The 15,146-nt window shown below is 31.0% G+C and overlaps 1 protein-coding gene across 9 annotated transcripts in view; it reads right to left on the bottom strand.

The window, feature by feature from the left end:
* Nucleotides 1–15,146, bottom strand: part of LOC108750640 — a 116,765-nt gene that overhangs the window by 19,547 nt on the left and 82,072 nt on the right. For 6 of the 9 annotated variants that reach the window (XM_018490231.1, XM_018490234.1, XM_018490230.1 and 3 more), the window contains 3 exons: nucleotides 12,155–12,357; nucleotides 11,151–11,248; nucleotides 7,944–8,153 (listed from right to left, as the gene is read on the bottom strand). In XM_018490231.1, coding sequence (XP_018345733.1) covers nucleotides 7,944–8,153; nucleotides 11,151–11,248; nucleotides 12,155–12,357 — 511 coding nt within the window. The remainder of the gene's footprint in view (nucleotides 1–7,943; nucleotides 8,154–11,150; nucleotides 11,249–12,154; nucleotides 12,358–15,146) is intronic. The other 3 variants (XM_018490235.1, XM_018490236.1, XM_018490237.1) reach the window with 3 other exon arrangements.

Genomic DNA, 15,146 nt, shown 5'->3' on the forward strand with positions numbered 1-15,146 from the left:
TTTTCATAAGATGTGCATGCGCTCCAAAGCGGTCACACAAAGCGCTTTCTCATTACAGCGACGAACTCAAAGTCAATAGCAGCTTTCTGAGTTACACAAGTTGACCAGTACCCAATCCTTCACGTCGGTCAAAGCTTTCTATTTCGGAAGAAACAGAGCTCATTTGCGGTCGACAAAGTATATCAAAGTAGAAATCGTTTTACTTAAGAGGACTTCATTAAAACTCAGAGCTGCAAAATACATAGATAATCATGTTTTTGTTATCTCTTAGTCTAGCTTTCTTGCAAAATTGATACCTTTTTTCTTTTTTCCTCAACTATTTATTATGCATTTTAAATCAATTCATACGAATGGTAAACAGATTCGGTAATACCAATGGAATAAATAAAATTATTGGAAAGACATTTTCAGTGATGCTACCTTATTAATGTTTGTATAAGTTTGCGTTATTACATACTGTTTTATTTCAATTAATTCTCTAGAAGAAAAGTTTAATCGAAAACACAACTTTCCGACTAACAAGTTTCTGAATCAATGAATAACATTTTATTATTAATTTCATAGAAACATATTGCGCATTCAAATGCGGAATTTTCTTTAGAAAAGTTTATATTTCTTCAAAAACGTATACCATAAAATGTGTTACAATTCGAACGTGCTTCTTTTCCACGAAATTCATCTCGAGTTTCTGTACCCTACCTATCTTATCAGCAATAATCAATAAAACGATATCCACGCGGAAAAAGTTGGTAAGCCTCGACTCACCGGCAAGAAATACGCTTTCATCTCATGAGATATCTCGGCCTCCTTTTTTACTTTGATGTGTTATTGATTGCGTGAGCGGAAATGGGAAGAGCGTGTATATGCAGTAATGATATTACTTAACGAACTAATTTTCATCATGTAACACACACACACACACACACACACACACACACACACACACACACACACACACACACACACACACACACACACACACCCGCACGCACGCACGCACGCACGCACACGCACGCACGCACATACACATAAAATATGATTTTTATGAAATCTATCTTCAATAATTTAATATCAATCATAGTATCATAATTAAAATAAAATAAAATAATATTTGAAACTCTAAGAATAAATCCAATATAATTAAAAAAATGTTTATATGCTTCTGCGTTATTGTTAGTGCATAAATTATATATTCATAAGTGTTAAAATACAATTAGAATATACGAGTATACTTGTATCTAACGAAGTTAAAGTTAAATGTAAATACGTAGATGTTCCGACTCTGGATTTTGAGTCCTCTTCAATGCGGTAATTAGTAGATAAATTGAAATGAATGTGAAAGAGCAAACCGAATGTAACTTCCCATCCTCCTTCTTTTTTTTATTAAAATTACGTGTTTACATTTTGCTTTAATTTCCTTAATGTAAGTCCTAATTATATGTCAATTGTATTTTATCATTTACGAATATACATATAATTTATGAGTACGTACTAGCTATCGCGGTGATTCACATAAATATTTTATTTGTAACATCATAACTTGCATAGAAATGAGAAAGTAAAATATGAAACATTCGCATTTGTTATCTGTACATTATGATACAAAGTTTGATTATTTTTAGAAATTTAGAAAGAAAAAAATGTACAATGTGAAATAATTCCCTAATAATTATATGATTAAAAGATGAGTTCAATGATTAAAAATATACCCTTTCTACATGCGCAAATTGCTCATTACGTAATTAAACTTGTGAAAATTTTTTGTCAGTAATGGAAATGATGTCTAATAGTCATCATAGATCATTTCAGAATAAAGAATCTTATAATAAAATAATTATACGACCTAAAAGATATTAACTATAGTAGAAATCTAGATAGATGTAATGTAAAATAATCGTAGTACGATATTTGTATTTTATAAAAAAAAGTAGTCGCTTATATTATGTAAAAGAAATTACAATTTAGAAAGTTTGAACTATTGCAGAAATCATTGACGCATTACTGGCATAAAATTATTAACACATTATCCTGTACAGTAAAAAATGATTTCTTTACGATTAAGAAGCTTATTTTTATATAATTTTCATTTAAAATCAACTTATAGCAAATTATAAGTTAAAGAGAAAAATTTTATTTTTATTTTAAATTTTCTGTAGCTTCATTGATAATAACAGTAAATATCAAGAATAAGATAAAAATAAAAATTAGCTATTTTAAATAATTACAATTATATATATTCTAAGAAACAAGTAAGAGTCTCATAAATCCTTAAAATAGACGGAGAATTTATTAAATAGATCATAACTTTTCCCGTCCGACGCCAAAACAAAAATTATGAAATACGAGTGGGGATTTAAAAGTGAGACAAGAAGATATACAGACAGAGAGATGGGGTAAGTCACACAGACACAAAAGAAATAAATGTGTGTGAGGGTGAAAGAGAGACAGTAGTAGAAAGACAGGGTGAGAGCCTCGGTACAGCCGAGGTTTCTCTCCAGCATGTATAGGTAGGGCCACAAGAAGAAAAAAATTGAGATTTTAAGACATGTACCGATGGTCACGCGATGTCCGCCCTGTGGAGTAGAGCGAATTGGCAGCCGCAGTCCCGGGGCTCTCGGGCTCTTCTGGGGTACTGAAAGCACTGCTCCAGGACGCAGCAGCCCCCGCCCCCGCACTGCATCACCATATCCGATAATGTGGTCATTACCTTCCGTCGTTTTCGTTCGTCGGTTTCGTTTTCGTGCGTTATCGCATTGTTCGTTTTTATCATTGTCGTCATTTGTCGGTTTTTTTCGGATTTTTTTTTTTTTTTTTTTTTTTTTTTTTCGTAGCCGTGTAAGATCCGCCAAATGTGACGCGTGAGGGGGTGGTCGGGGGGGAGGGCACACACACACGTAGCGCAGAACAGTGTGGGAGAGTACCGGTAATCGCACGTGACGCCAGCCAATATTCGCGAATTTTCGTGCAGTCAATCCGAAGAAACGACGTGAAGACAGAAGAGAGGAACAGAAGAGATCAACAGAATTAAAAATTGCGTTAATTGAGATTATCAATTATTAGTCTTACTGACTACAGCTACGTAATATATGCGACTAACATGGATTGTATGGAGGAATGTGGATGTCTACACTAAAGAGATACGCTAATAAGCATCATTACTCCGCTCAACTTTTTGCTACAGGGTTCTCTAACGCTACGCTCTTTAACTAGCTTGAGTTTAATACCTAATAAGAAGAAGAAAGATTTATCAATCGTCAATTTTATCGCTGCGCGTATCTCAGTATATAATACATCTCGTTATACAATAAAAAAAATCACGTTTGTTTAATTCGGTATTATAAAAAATGTAAAGGCTGCACGATAAAAATGTCATTAATAATTTTGTCCTATAAAATCAACTAATCGTAATTACAAATGTATTTTAATAAATTAATTTACGCCTGAATCGTTTAAGGATTTACAGCATTAAATTGAGGACGTAAATCTTTCTCTTTGCGCAGTTAACTTTCACATACGCGGCAGCATATTCAAATTTTAATATCGGATTAATTAAAACTATTCAAAGCTTCCAATAGATCTGTCGCGAACGGATAAATTTAATTGCATCAATTCCGACACTTTAATTAGTTATTACTACTAAAATAAGAGAACCATCTATAATATTTTTACACGAAACACAAGTACCCTTCAAACTTTTCATAATTCTTGAGAGAGATGTAACTTTCATAACATATTGTACAATGTTACTGCGTATGTGGATATAGTATAGACTATAGAATAATGGTTGTTACTAATTCATAAGTGATTGCAAAGATTTCTTGCGAAAACCACGTCGGCAAAATTTTCACTGCTCTTCAAGATGAGAAGTGAACACCGCCCGATGGATAAAGGTTTTCACGGAAATGCAGAATGTGAAAGGGCAATAATATAATATCAAGGATAATTAGATGTATTCGCTCGTTTCTATACAAAAGCCAAAGTATCCTTGATAGTTACAACGATAACATTCGCGGTTACATCGTTACGTTACTAAACTTAACAGAGTTCCCTTTATAATATCCGCATCGCGACCGGAGAAACGAGATAGTCGAAGTATTATTAGACACGGATTTCCCGCGAGCAATGAGTCTCGTTTATTATTCAATGCGAAGTCTCTTCTGATTCATTGATGACGTTTCAAATTTGTGAAAATTTTGAAAATGAAGTATCTATTTATGCAGTTGTCTTTTTATTAATTAAATAATTAAAAATCACGACGGTTTATTTTCAGAATTCACTCACGGCAATTAAATCGCGCCTATTATATCCAATTAACTTTTGATTCACGTAATATGCAGGATATATTGCGTTATTACTTTGATGTTTATAGATAACATTATGGTTACATCGTTCGCTTATTAATGGGCAATTGTGTTGCTGCGTTAACCGCGATGTATAACAACTACCAAATCTAGACGCGTAATAACAATAGCATTCAAATACCCGATAATACCCATTAATTGCATCGAAACTTGATAGATGCTGTAGAAGCCCAATATTCAAATTTTCGAAATTATACTGCATCGTACCGTAGAAACAATTGTCCACTGCCGAAATTAACGAAAGCTATGCATATTTGATTTGCTATTTTACATGTTAGCGACATATTGACGTATATAAGTAGCTCATAATGGCTAATTAATGAATTTTCATAAAATAAACATGCGCGTTCTACGAAAGCAAAGTATATATCGACGTGATCGAAAAATTTTAATCGTCTTTTTATTACGTTACTAATAAGCATTTTTTGAAACTGTGATAAATAGAGTTTAAAGATTATTGAGAAAGAGGACCGACGGTAGTAACAATTAAAACTGTAGCATTGTGATAATAAATTTGGAATTTGTAAAATGATTTTGTTAGAAATTGCGAAATAGTAGCGTTAGAAATTGTAAAAAATGATTTGTAAAAAATACCATTAGAGATTGCGAGGGAAAACTTGAAATAACAGAATTCATCAACACGCATATTTTGGGTACGCAACAGCAGTAAAAAATCTCTTGATCTCTAAAACGCTTCAATGCATTAAAACCACGTTATCGGAAACTGCTCTCGTAAAAGCAACAATGAAAAAAAAATTATACAAAACGTATGTTCGGTATGTCGAATTTATCGAGATGACTGCATTCAATTTTAAACAACGTACAAAAAAGAAATTCCGACATCCGATGTTAAGCAAAAAAAAAAACGTTCGTTTCGGTTATTTTTCCTTCATGATTATTCAATGCCAGGAATTAGACCGCGTTGTTACACGGCGAGGTCAAATCGATGAGTCTGGAGTTTTTCTAGCTTCCCTTTTTCATGCAACCGAAATAGTATTATTATATAGATTCCCGTTTTTCTTTCCCTCGCAGACACACTGAATTATATAAGCGGATTAATGATCCGACGTAGTTTCGACTAATTATCCTCGACTAATTATGTCTTGATCCTCACGTTCATAATTCTATCGTGACGTCAAATCCAACTGACAAGCAAACCCTTTTGTTGCACATAACACATCGTTCGCTGCGAATTGTGTAATTGCACAAACCGAGCAAAATCGAACTCCACGTCAAGCGAATATCAAGTGGTTGGTATAATAGCTAATAAACTTTACCCGTTAGCTACTCGCACTGTTCATTTATTGTTCCAAGTATGCTAACAAAACGCAGCCTCCATTCATTTAAAACGTAAACGCGTGCTTCACTATAAATTAACAGAATTCGCATTTTGAGAAATACGTTTTTTGAATTGGTTAGAATCGACCCCCAAACTAATTATAATCTTAAATTTTAATAAATTAATTCATTTAAAAAGGATAATATCAATATTTATTTAATCCAGATTATGTAATCGGATTTCTAAGCGTTAAAAAATGATTTATAACAAAAGCAATTTCTGTGCAAAAGCTTGTAAATAAAATTCATTTAATTAACGTACCAACTATCAAAGCATTTCAGAGAAATCCGATTTTTTACTGTGTGTTGCGTAACATATTAAAACGTATACCGCAGTATATAATTGTTTAAATTATCTTTTAACGTTTATAAAATACAAGAATGTATTTCACACGATACTAACACAATAATAAAAAGAATAACTTATAAAGATTAACAATATAAAATAGTAGATCGATGCACGATAATATTTTCCTTAGATTACTTGTCATAGATTTTTTACAGTGACATTGCAATTTGTCATATCAATTAATTCAACAATTCAATAATGTAAGATAAAATTAATAATATTGTAAACATTACAGAAAGTTTATTTAAGAGAGAAACAAAAAATTATTAAGTAACGAAACGTAAAAATATTTTATCAATTAACTGATATTTTATATCATCGATAACAGTTCAATTTTTTAATACTTAAAAAATAAATATTTTTATATTATATAATTCTACATATATTTATTTAAACAAAATTGATTTTTATTCCACGAGCAGCACTTTTTAACTTCATTCAATCTTATTTAATCTATATTTCAATTTTATACATTTCATCTTATAAATAATCATTTTATAAATAATTTTTCTAAAAAATAATTTCAGTCATTGCAAAACAACAATACATAAAAAATCTATTATTAAATTGATTTTTTATAACAAATGCGCATGTACCGTACAGATCCTAATTATCGAAAAACTGTTTTTTTAAACATACGTAACATTCCAGCATGTATTAATATCCTGCGGATTTTTCTATTCGTTAATAGTTTTGTAAGTCAATCGTCCTACAATTGAACCAGAATTCGAGGTATGCTAATAACCCATGGAAATGCCATTACATTTGTGCTTTTAAGTCCGTGCCGTGTATCGGCATTTCTCGAATTTCGCGTTACCGACAATTGTACGCGCAATATCCAAAAGCCTATCGTACGTGCATAATGGCGATTACATCGCGTCCATGTATATAATGAAGTGCCAATATCGCACGGAATTTCGCGAGAACGAGAATGTCAGACATCTGACGCCAGCTCGATCCAATCTTGTTGTTGCAAAATCAGCTTATGTCGCACCCTCGTCACACTCGCGTCCCGCGCAAACCGATCCAGGCGATTTTCGATTAGGTATTTTCCGAGATTTGAATATATTTGTATTTTATTTAAATCAGAGGACCGATCCGAATTCATAAAATATATCTCTCTTCCCTGCCCTCCTTGATCTGTTTTAAAATTATTGCAAATCCCATACAGTATAGATCTCTAATGGATGGCCTAAAGACATCCATAGAACTCTGGAAGTCTTTAGAATATCCATTGAAGATCTGTGATATAAGGGATTATACATTTCAAATAAGACAAAGTTTGAGAATTTGTCTTACAAATTAAATTAAAGAGGAACATTAATATCAACCCCTTTCTTAGCTGATTAGTATTGAAAAATTCATAATATATATTATGTATGATCGATGAGTAATGATATTAAATCTCTTTAGAATAATCCAGTATTTTAAGATCTAAAAATGAGATCTACAAAAGAAAATAATTTTATTATTGTAATCTACGATTAAGTGCGAATTTCTCAAAGAAACCGATAAATTTTGAATTTTAATAAGTACATTTTATCTGAATGCACTTAACGTACATTCAGGTAAATTTAATATAGTATTTAGAAATTTTCAGCCGTCGTAAACAATAATTTTATGTTATATGACGCGTAATTCTCAGCAGTTACATATCTCGATATATTCGCACGAGATATCGAAAAATATTTCGCCTACAAGAATTTTAAAATCTCTTCTTTCTTTTTTTTCCAACGGGAGAAAATTTCTAAGCACTATCGAGCGTTTATTAGTTTGATAAATCAGCCGGAAGGGTTTCTCCGGCCTCCGCGGTTTAATTTGCACGAACGTGCCGACGTGGCCGCGGGCGCGAATCGTCCGCTGCGCCGACCCGGTACGGTATACCTATGCGTTACCTGAGAGCACGCGTGCTGCGTCGGATGCTGGGTGTACGCGGCGTTCGCGGCCGCGCACACGCCGGTACCAGGAACCTTGAGCTGCTCCTTGTAATCGGGCTGGTACGGCAGCAGCATGCGTATCTTGCCCCAGCGATTGAAGAACAGGGCTATCGCTCCCGCCCAGACTATCAGCACTAACACTACTATGCCCACCTCGACGCCGCGGATCTGCGAACCAAGAAATTGCGTCCTCTCGATTATCAGCTCGCGGCTCAGGACGCAAAGACAGCCAAGATTGCTTCAATTTACGGCAATTATAACGACGACGATTCTCTCATCGAGAGACTCGCCGAGAGACTCGTTAAGGGTGAGGGAAGGATTTATTTAGGATTCATTTATTACGCTCGTCATGTTTGATGCGTACTCTCTATGACAAAAGTAGTAGGATAACTGTGCCTTTGTACTTAAATAAGCTGTAAAGAAAACTAACACAAATAAAAAAGAAAACGATTTTTTTTATTGAGTTAGATTATTAATATATATGATAAAGATAATATTATATTTTTAATTTATTAAAGCATAGTAAACATGACGTCACAATTTAGAGATGTGAGTTCAGTAATACTGCAAGATTTTAAGTTCGTGCCTTTTATTGGAGCTGAGAGCGTTATATTATAAATGTTTATTAGAATTATAAGTAATTAAAATAATGATTGCAGTATTAACTTAAACAATTAGTTACATCCATTATCTGTTTTAGTAACTGTATGTTAAAATAAGTTAAATGAGGATAAGCACATAAATTGAAGCACATTAATCAGTCAAATGCGGATAGATAAATTGAGGCACATTAATAAGGTTAACAAGATTCCTTGGAGAAGCGTACTAATAGGGACAAAAGATTTTTTTTTATTTTTATTAAAAACATTATAAAACATTAACATTTTTTAGATTAAATTATAATATATTATAAGAAAAAAAATAGTTAAAAAACCGATATTAATTTCAAGCAGACAAAATTAAAGCTACAATATTTAATAATTAATTTAGTAATGAACAAGTTAAAGTTAAAAACACACTAATAGAGAGCGTTACTAGTTAATACTTCGCTAACGAAATGCGTAAAGTTATGCTTTATATGGGCGTAACATAGATTAAAAATTTAATGAACATAGATTAATCATTGTTTATATTTATTAACGTATAAAGCTCCTTTAGAGGGAAATTGTAACTCTGTTATTTAAGTCGCAAAAGTCATATATTTTATAAGTTACTGAATCATTTTACATCTTATTTCTAAACATCATTTGTAAATTTTTCGCCTAGGGTAACCATATATTCCATTGCTATATACAGCAAAAATATAATAATTTTAAAACTTTTTTTTTTAATATAAAGAATAAATATTTCGTGTCTCTAATTTTTTTTACAGTAATAAACAATATAAAGTTTTTATTGATATAACATATTTATCTTAAATACAGAAAACAATATTTAATAATGGCATATTTAATTAAAGAATTATCCTTTGATTTCTTCAAAAATTTATGAATATATATTAGATTGTAAAAAACGTCCTAAATTATCCTCCAAAAAGCGATTATTAATAATCGTTATTTCGAAATAAATTTGTATGTAAAACCCGTTTTTAAAGGTTTTTAAAGGTTCATTTAAAACTTTCTGTGACAACTCACTTGAAAAATTACTGTGGCTTTTTTAGAAGAGTTTTTAATTTAAACACGTGGCTAAACTGTCCATTGTAAGTGAAGACATTAACCACAGTATTAACCCCAGTCGGTGAAGTATTAAAAAGATTCATTACTTGTGCACAGGGATTACACTCTTTCCCATTTTGATTAAATTTGGACAAAGTTTCACAACCGGATTACAATTCCCTTCTGCTTTGCTTTCGTTTTTCCGTGAGATAATCTTATATCCTAGCGTCCTATAAATTTTTTGCCTTCATTTATGAGCGATACTTCAAATCTCTCTTGTGGAAAGACATACTCGGGATAACAGGTCGTTGTCCAAATCCAGTTCACGTGCATTGTGTGCTCAGAGAGCAAAATGTAAAAATAAAAATTTCTCTAAACTGGCGCGGAATTTATGCGAGAGTTTTTATTATTGACAATGACATCCTATAAGAAATGACAGACATTCTTCCAACCAATATCTTTTTGATACAGATAGAAGCATCCGCGACGCGCGTATCGAATTTTATTCTCTTGAAAGTTTTTGTTCACAAAGATATTCTTTTTCAGGAGGTATTTGTGTTATAGATCGTTATAGATAGGATCCGTGGAAATCACTAAGAAAAGCTGAAAGTTCACGAACGTCAGTAAAAAGCAATTTTTCAATCTTCTCGATATGCTTTAGAAGAGAGAAATTTATCAAGATGTATGTTGACTCGATACTGAAACTTTTCAAAGCAAGAAAATATTCTGTTTAAACTTTTCAAAGTAGTAAGTTTTCTATGTTAATAATGTATATGTCTACACATGCATTATATAACTTATTTTATTTATTAAACTATCTTTACTTTTTTACTTTTTAAATACTAATCATTTCAAAACAATTACAGCCTCCACATTTTTATCGACAAAAATTTTAAGAAATTCTAAAAGAATCTGTTAATATATATATATAAAATTTAATGCAGAAATGGCGGTTCATGTTGAATCTACTATCGAATGGTTTTATTTATCTTCTTACTAATTAGGTATTGTACTAGAAGAAATAAGTCTTAAATCAACGGACAAAAATGCACAGTAGAAAAATCGTCAAATGCTCGCACCGCTTTAAAATAACAGAGAAACGTCGATGTTGGAGAACTCGGAAAAAGCGAAATACCGAAAGAGGAGCCAACTATACATTGCCTTTTATTCAGCTACATTTTTCTTCCGTTTTTCTAATTCCACATTTCTCGGTGCATGCGAATGTTCTGACTATGACATGATAAATTGATTTCTCTTTCATCAGAGGAAGCTTTCATTTCATTCGTTTTCATGTAATATTTAAGAACATTTCTTTGCTCGACATGCCATAACATTTACTCAAATAAAATGAGATTCTTCCAATTGTTCGCTATTATTATAAACAAAATAAGAAAACTGCGCACGTGTACTCAAAAGCGTGTTCAGCAAAAGTTACGGGAACGGTTTCCGACGTGAGATAATAATAATCTCAGACACGAAATTATGCACGTTTCTGAGAAAAGCAACTTACTTGTATATACGGTTGAGGCTGTTGCGAGGATGGTGGAGGTGGAGGAAGAGGACCACCGGTTACCGCTGCATCTTGCTGCGGGGACGTGCGTGGTGGCTCTGAAAACAACATGATCTCGTTTACATGATACGCCAAATCGCATCATGTAAATTATCGCTGTGGGATTTTGCTTGGTACTTTGCGCGTCGGTGTCAGCGTCGGAAAAATTAATACTGATAAGTTTATTTTGCAAGTTAATTTCTGTATGCTGCATATGATTGAAGAGACAGCTATTAAAGGAGCTTAGACGAGCAAAAGAAAGATTAAATTAAAATTTCGAAAAGCTAATTTCTCTTAGAGTTTACTTTTTATCATTTTAATATTCTGACATTCTAAAAATAAAACTGTAAGCTCTAATGGATTAATTGAAATCCGCTGCTACATATTTTTATTATATAAAAAAAATGGATACGATTATCTGTTACATTTTTCTATATTTTATAAGACTGCAAGCCGTACTGAGTTTAGTTAAAACAAATTTTATAAAATAATCCATAAGTTAAATTAAAATTAATTAATTATTATTTTTAATTAATTTACTGTTTTTTTAATATTATTTTATTTTTATTAACGTTGAGAAAATTATAGAAAGTTTGGTTCGTCTTTGTATTTTTAATTAAAATATTCAAAACCTCTTTAAATATTTAACTTATTAAAATATATCTCTAATTGAGGGTATGTTTAAAATATATTTTCGCAAACTGTTAAAAAATATTCGTTCATTTATAAATAATAAGTATCAGAAAAAATTAGAAAAAAATAAAAAGTACGTATCCCCAGGGAGATTGCAGAAATATAGTGTGTTGCAAAAATACCGTAAAATGCGATACGGCTTGCTGCTCTTTGTGCGGAGATTAAGGATTCTTCTAAATAAGAAATGAGTGACTACGGAGTAAGCGTCATGATAAATTCTAATAATAACTACACAAAATATTAGAAAACTATTTCCCTTTGTCAGAACGCACCTGTCACATGTGACCGTGATGCCGGAGACAGGTAAAGCTTAGGAAGGCAAAGCTTACCGAGTGTACGGAAGACGATCGGTCGGCTTCGAAACTTCTTTCCGGCCCTCACGGCGGTTACGACCAGTTGATATTGCGTATCAGCCCGAAGGCCGCTCAAGGTGACTGCTTCACTATTTCCTGCGACCACCGCCACCACCCTGTAACTAACCACCTTGCCGTTATGATTCTGTGGTTTACATTTACGATCATTTTCGCACTCTCTTTCAAATATCTTTCTACAGAAATATTTTAAGCATAAACCGTTATCTGGAAGATTTCCCTAATTCTATCTGATTGTAATTACCGTAAAATAATAATTTCCGTGCTAAGATGGATAAATTAATATATTAAATTATTACAAAGCTGTAGTATTTTTTTTATATGTTTTTACACAATACTTGACAAAGTATACCTTTTTTATAAAATAAAAAATTAGTTCAGAAAATATATAAATCTTTAACTAGTAGATATTATTTCTATGAAACTAGATATACAATACAATGAAATTATACTAATAATAAAATGTATATATTATAATTATATTATTACAGTAATGCCAACTATTTTCTACTAATATCTCGATCTTATACATAAAAATATTGTGATTTACATTTTCAGAAATACTATTATATTATGATAAACATATTTTTAAGCATAAGTGTACATATTTGCTAATAATAAATAACTGTCAGTACCAATTGGCACATTAACAGTTTGATGAATATACTCAACGATTATAGCCGTAATATTATATAATCTCCTATCAGCGATCTAACATGCCACCAGTGATCACACATATAATCATTCTTATATACACATTTAATATCATTCTTGTTTCGTTTTTACATCATTTAAGAGTAGCATATATTTTTGGGCATTTATACTTCTCAAATAGGCTTTTTTATTATATATTTTTATATACAATAGACGAATTTAATCGATTTACTACTAATTAATAGATGTATGAAAATCGATTAGTTTTTGATAACGTAATTGATGATTCTCTACATAGAGTATCACAATACATCATTATAATGCGAGACCATGGCGATAATAAAAGAACCCATATCACGTTAATAAAATGGATTATGATGAAATGAATAGACAAAGAGTGGACAATAAAGGAGAGAAATTAAACAGGATTTATTCCATTCATTTCACATTTATTACAGCCACATCAATAGGGAGCACAAAGATAAAGGCATTTTTGCTTAAAAACATTAAGTATTAAGCAACCAAATTATGATAATACATTAATTTTTAACAAAGCGATTTATAGTGGCAAAGGAAGTATAAACTTCTTTTTCATTGAATTACTTCTTATAATATTCTGAACAATGTATCGCGTAAAGAGATTTATTTTAAGCAATATATAAAAAGTACATTTTTTAATTTATTCTATTCTTTATAATTTAAATTAATTATAATACGTTAGCTTATTAATATTCTCCTTTAGTTTAAATCTATGAATTTCTCTAAATAAATTATTTTAGATGATTGATTGAATTATATTATTATATTAATTGTTGTAATAATTAATTATATTTTATCAATATATTTTAATGATCAATATATTTATATACTATAACAATACATGAAAGACGAAACAAGTGAAAATATCGATGCGTATCATTATTCGATAGAATGATTATCGTAATTCGAGCAGCAGATGGGCATTGAATTTCGAGATACATTGCCATCGTATAAATCAATGATTTGCGAGAAACAGAATGGCAAATCTTGATAGAATATTTGCAATATAATAACTTTATAATCCGCGATGAAAACAAAATATTATAACATTAAATACAAAAAATTATTCCAGATCTTTTATCATTGATCTCTTGAAGCTATAAAAAAATCATCAGCTTTAACAAATTAATGCGAATAAATAAATGTCAAGATAGTCTATGAGTTTATTTAAAAATGATCACATTTTAATATTGTATGCAATAATATATTAAATCCTAATGGAATATTAAGCTGGCTATTTTGAGCTCGGTCCTAATCGAACTTTGTGAATTTTACTTACGCAGTTTATCTTTCGTGAATTTCGATACTACTTTAAGAATTCAGAATACAATCTGTGAAAGACGGAGAAGTGCACCTCTTCAAAGCAAAGTCATTTTCTTGTAGATTGTATCGAAGATTATCAAAATGCAACTTCGATTTATCGTTATTGTGCAGTGGTTCAATAGATTCAGTCACACGTAGAAAATTCACTTCACGTTTCAAGTGACGGTAATTAAATTGACGATATTAAACGGATCGTTAACAATCACAAAAGATCGAGAGAATATCAGAATAATTTCCGCTATCATTCGAAAGTTTTGCTTTGTGTAGCTTATTATTAGAAAATTATTATTATTAAAATTGCTCGCGTAAATATTGTAGCATATTTTTGTGTCATATATTTTAGATAAAGATAAAATAGTTCGTCAAAAGGAATTTGTTTGTACAAAAATAATATAATTTTAGTAATCGAATGAAGTTAATAAAAATTTTGATATATATGCTGCGTTTAAATTACGTATTTATATTTATCTATGTTATGAAGAATAATAAACTGCTTTTAAAATATTAATTACATATATAATTGTCATCGTTGTAGCATAATAATAGTAATTGTTATTTATATTATTTGTTAAAAATAATAATAATGTTATTATTTTTAACATACTGCATATTTTCTAATATAATTTTGACGATAATAATATCAAGTTGAAGTCCAGTTAAGGCCAAGCTGTATCCTATAATAACGTTATTCTTTAAATTATAAACGTATGTATTGCGTATGTGTATAACCGAAGATACGTAATATTAAGTATTATTTCGGAAATGGAAAATGTACTCTCTGTGTGTGTGTGTGTGTGTGTGTGTGTGTGTGTGTATGTCGTTTATCATTTGTGCAAAATACATTTCATGTGCATACTAAGTATATGTATATAGACAC

This window comes from Trachymyrmex septentrionalis, unplaced genomic scaffold (genome assembly GCF_001594115.1).
Source record: "Trachymyrmex septentrionalis isolate Tsep2-gDNA-1 unplaced genomic scaffold, Tsep1.0 scaffold37, whole genome shotgun sequence".
Taxonomy (NCBI): domain Eukaryota; kingdom Metazoa; phylum Arthropoda; class Insecta; order Hymenoptera; family Formicidae; genus Trachymyrmex; species Trachymyrmex septentrionalis.